Below are 4,965 nucleotides of genomic sequence, written 5' to 3' on the forward strand. Positions count from 1 at the left end.
CAGGAGCCTCTTCCTGTTCTCCTACCTTACTCACAGGGCATGAGCTCTGCTCCAACCTCCCCACCCCCCAAGTACGAATTTCTTTCCTTTTTATTTTGTAATCCTCACCCAAGGACACGTTTATTGATTTTAGAGAGAGGAGGAGGCAGAGGGCAAGAGAGAGAAACATCCACCTGAGAGTGAAACACTGATTAGCTGCCTCCTGTATCCACCCCGACTGGGGATTGAACTTGCAACCTGGGCATGTGCCCTGAGTGGGGATGGAACCAACAGCATTATGGTGTGTGTACAGGACGATGCTCCAACCAACTGAGACACCTGGCCAGGGCTCTTTCCTTTTTCTTAACCTTGGTCATGGCGATCCCTCCCAGCTTGGTCTCTGTCCCATCATCCGGGGACCTTGGGGTAGGACAAGGAAGGGATATTTGAAATATTACGAAGAAAGAGAAAAGAGACGTTTTCAATGACCAATTTCCACAGTTATTTATTACATCTAAAGGCATGATTACATCTAACACTACAGGGAAGTTAGAGCTGGCTGATGATTTAGGAAGATCAACGTGTGTGATTTCACGGGGGGGTTGCTGTGGGAGCCAGGGCAGGGCATGGACTCTGGGAGGCCAGCTCTTCCCCCACCAGCTTGAGCTGCCGGCTCAGTGCTGCTCTCTGTCTACGCTTTCTTGTCTTCCACGTAGCTTCTCAAGTCCTTGAGGTTGCGGTTGATCTCACTTAAGCAATACTGGAGCTCAGAGCCTAGAAAATGTATAAAAAGAAGAGTTCGTAGAAAGAGTCACAACACTGGAGTTCCTCATGACAACAGAGCGTGGGCAGCCAGACTCCCACCCCCACACGTGAGTTCAAGGGAAGAGTCTTCCACTCCTGAGAATGCCCATGTTCCCATCCAATTGGCTTTCAGGCACCTTCACTGTGTCTTAATGGCGGCTTGCAAACTGCCGAGATCTCGAGGTGACAGTGTGGCAGGTGGTTCTACTCTTGCACCTTAGTTTCCAAGGTGGTGCTTAGTAGCCCTTCGGTACCACAGGCCACACAGGTATTTTCCAACAAATAAATGGCAAGAGGTCTGCATTTGACCTTTGTGTTGATTTTGCAATTGACCTGGGTTCCTCAGGTCATTCCTCACTGACAGGCGGGTCGTGTTGCAGGACTAAGAGACACAGGACAGGGAGGCGTCACGTGAGTCACCAACAGGCTCAGCTGGAGGCTGGAAGCCTGGCCTGAGGGCAGGCAGGTGGAGGGGTGATGCCCAGTTCCCCCTTCTGTTATCAGTGAGGGGTGGCTGGGATCCCTCAGCTGGGGGCCTGGGAGGAGCCCTCCTGCTGTCCACTGGGAGTGACAGTGACATTCCCACACAGTGAGGCTCAGAAGGCCCCCAGTGGACCTGCAGGCAGCCAGCAGCACGGAGCTCTGCGGTCTAAGAGGTATCAGGACCCCGACCACCCGAGCTCCTTCAGGTGGGGAGTTGGAGGGATGGCCACCCCCGCCATCACCACGGGGAGACAGCCTGAGAGATGTGGCACCTGGGAAACCACGGGGTCTGTGCCTCTTGCAGGGACAGTGCACGGTTTCATTTGGGAAACTGGGGGGATGCGGGCAGATTAGAACAAGGAGACGGATGGAGTCTGAGCTCCCTTGGGCTAGTAACTGCTAATATCGTATGTAGTACAATATGGGAAATGTCTAAATGGAAGTTATTGGAGTGATGCTGGTTACTGCAGTTGTATAAGTTTCAGGGGTACAATTCCATACTATCACATCTGTATATTGTGTTGTGCATTCATCACCCCAAGTCAAGTCTCCTCCTATTGCCACTTACCCACCCTTGACCCTCTTCCCCCTCCCCCACCCTTTCCCTCTGGTGATCACCAATATGGGGACATTATAATTACAGCCAGTATTGTTTTTTCTTAGCCTTCCAGTGGAGGAGCAAAGTGATACAAAGGGAAAACCATGAGTGAACCCTGGCAGGATACAGGAAGAAAAGTGCAGTGGGCCTTTATGTTTCGGGGGTTACACATGGAGATTTAAAAATCGTGCAAGAGATGCATCAAGGTGAGGAAATAGTGATTGGAGACCAATGCCATCGTGTTAGAGGCCGTAAAGGTGTGTGGAATGGGAAATAGAAATAGATTGCAAAGACACAGAAGCAGACCAAAAAACAGATGGGAGAACTTCAGAGTATTTATGTTCTTAAAACCACAGAAATGAGGTGAGCCAAGAACACAGTTGGAGCCTCACCCGGTGGGTTAGCGATTTCCAAGGACATTGCACTGCCTGCTCCTGCAGCCAGAGCCCTGGTGCCAGGGCTTGACCCCCAGGAAAATGTGGTTAACCCTGCCTTGAGGGGGTGTGTGGGAGGAGATGAGATGAGCTTGGGCTACAGACCCAGATACAGGTGCCTGGGGAATCACATGAGTCGGATTAAATGACGTGAATGGGAGCCTACACCTCTGAGGGCGTGTCTGGGTGCTGCGGACCTCCTGCTTCCCCTCCTGTCTCTGGCCAGGCCCCAGTGGGCAGTGAATGACACAGTCAGTCATCCACCCTCATTGCCTCCTCCATTCTCCTCACTAGCATCGCTGCCTGGACTGGGGAAATGGGTCATCCCCTTTGCCAAGCCCTGGGCGGATTGGGGCAGGAGCCTCCTGCTGCTGGGATGACCCTCCTCCCCTTTCTGTTGCCAGAAGGGACAGGTCCACCAGAGAGGGAAGAAACCAGGAGTCAACCAATTGCAAAACGTGAACGAGGTGATCTTACCAGCATCAGGCTGACACATGAAGCTGGCTTCCACCACTCTGCCGTTCAGGGGCTGGGTCCTGCGGTGATTGTCCTGCATGACCTTGTTCTGGTTGTCCAGTAAGGAGTTCTCGAGCTCCGCAATCTGTTGGCAACATGAAGTGAGTTATGGAGAGGAAGAGGCACTGGACGATTTAAAAGGTTTTGTTGGAAATGGCACCAGATGTTGGCTTATGTAACTTGGATAAAGCAGCTGGGAGATCTCAAGACCAGAGGAGGTTCTTGGGTAGAAATGTCAGGTATGGGATATTCATGCACTTATTCTTCCAAAAATCTCTCTTCTTCTTTCTGTTTTATGAGTATTTGGTCAATAGTAGAAATGAGAAAAAGGAGTAAATAGAGACATACCATGTAGCAAGCTCAATTTTCATTTTTCTATAAGTATGTGTATTTTGTCAATGTCTCTTGAAAGGCATTTTTGCTGCGTGTATAATTCTACAGCTGCTACTCATTTCTCTTGGTGCTTTAAAAATACGATTCTCTGCTTTCTGACACTCACTGTTGCTGTGTTGAATCAACTCACAGATTATCATGAAAAGATCATCAGTTCTGTCTGGCTGATTTTTAAACTTTGTCTTTGATGTTTTTTTGTGGTTTCACTGTGGTATGTTTAATGTGTTTGTTTTTTTAATTTACATCGACTCATTATTAGGCTTACTGAATATATGACTTGGTGTCTTTCAAGTATTCAGAAAATTTGTCAGCCAGTGTTTCTCAAATTGTACCTTTTCTCTATGCTACCTCTCTTCGCCTTGGCCTTCAACCAAATATTTGTTAGATCTCTCCACTATCTTCTCTGGGGTTTTTTTGTACTTCTTTCTCATATTTTTATCTCTGTTTCTCTTTGTGCTTCATTTGAGATCATTTTCTCAGCTCTGTCTTCCAGTTTACTAATTCTTTCTTGATCTGTGTCTCAGATGGTATTAAAGCCATTCATTGTGTTAAGTGCCTGGGGAGGTGGAATCTGGGGTACTTTCAGCCTGGTTGGCAGCCTTTTTGTGTGTGGGTGCCCTTGTTATGGGTCTCCCCACCTTCTACTGGGGCAGGGAAGTGAGAAGTTTAAGAAAAAGAAATCTTTTTCTCTGAGGAAGAATATCACCCAGAAGGAAATGTGAGCTTTGCTTTGCAAGCTCAGCACACGGGTCCTTTTTAACTCAATGAACGCTTTGTGCCTGTGCTGGGCTGGAGGACACAGACACATGGCACCGCCCTTCTCCCGGGAAGGCTCGGGAGTTCCAGTGTGGCACAGGCCTCAGTGCGAGCTGTCCTTCCTGCGTGAAGCCACATACGTAGTTAGCGTGTGAGCTCTGTTAGCATGTGAGCTAGCATGTGCTGCCGGGGCCTCTGAGAGCACATGCAGTAACTGGTCCCCTTCCCTGCGTGACCCCTCCTCTGGCCTGGACCAGGCGCCGAGCTTTTGGTGCATCAACTATGGTGCCCCAGACCCTGAGATGCCTGCCTGCTTGCCCATCTCAGCCACAGCACTCATAAGATCACCATGGCAACACAGGTGAGCCCCGCCCCCACCCGGCCCTGTGCATAGAAGGCACCCTAGGTGCCCAGGTGTTGGAATTAGGTGGGACTACGGGGGCCTCTGGTTAAGCAGACAGTCAGAAGGGGAGGCTCTAAGGAAGAGATGCCATGATTTACCTGTGCAGTGGATAACAGGACTGTGTCCTCCAGCACAAACCACTGGACATTCTCAAGACAGGGAGGAGTACTGAATGAGCCCGGGTAGGTGTAGTAGTTGTTGAGGTTTTGAGGCAGCATGTCCCGAATGTCAAGGCCACTCAGAACTGTGCTTTGTCCTATCAGAGGGGGCAAAAGATAAAAAAGTGTTAGAGACTGCAGCTGCCCCCCAGGAAGCCAGCTCAGCTCACCTCCACATTCAAATCTCCTGACTTAAGTAGAAGAACATAGAATAACATGGTTAGTGGAGAATGTTTCCCCAGTTTTCTGTTTCCCGGAAGGGGTTAAGAGCAAAGACTTTGGGGAGGAACCTGCTCAGCCACCTCCTCCTGGCTGAGTGGCCCTGGCCAGGTGTGCAGGGCTCCCTCCTCATCCACAACAGGGAAGGGTCAGCAGGACTGAGGTGAGGAGGAAGGGGGACGGGTTCAGAAAGTGCCCACAGGTTTACAGGGCAGGACATGT

At 50.1% G+C, this 4,965-nt stretch overlaps 1 protein-coding gene across 1 annotated transcript; it reads right to left on the bottom strand.

Moving 5' to 3' along the window:
* Positions 1 to 483: 483 nt before the first annotated feature.
* On the bottom strand, positions 484 to 4,618 carry CA6 (carbonic anhydrase 6). The gene is made up of 3 exons (XM_053660697.1): positions 4,465 to 4,618; positions 2,776 to 2,899; positions 484 to 753 (listed from the first exon to the last, which is right to left on the bottom strand). Exons 1-3 carry the CDS (start codon positions 4,582 to 4,584, stop codon positions 671 to 673), a joined length of 327 nt encoding a protein of 108 aa, XP_053516672.1. The 5' UTR covers positions 4,585 to 4,618; the 3' UTR covers positions 484 to 670.
* Between the last annotated feature and the right edge of the window lie 347 nt (positions 4,619 to 4,965).

The sequence above is a fragment of the Artibeus jamaicensis genome, unplaced genomic scaffold, assembly GCF_021234435.1.
Source record: "Artibeus jamaicensis isolate MK-2021 breed Jamaican fruit bat unplaced genomic scaffold, CSHL_Jam_final scaffold_847, whole genome shotgun sequence".
NCBI lineage: Eukaryota > Metazoa > Chordata > Mammalia > Chiroptera > Phyllostomidae > Artibeus > Artibeus jamaicensis.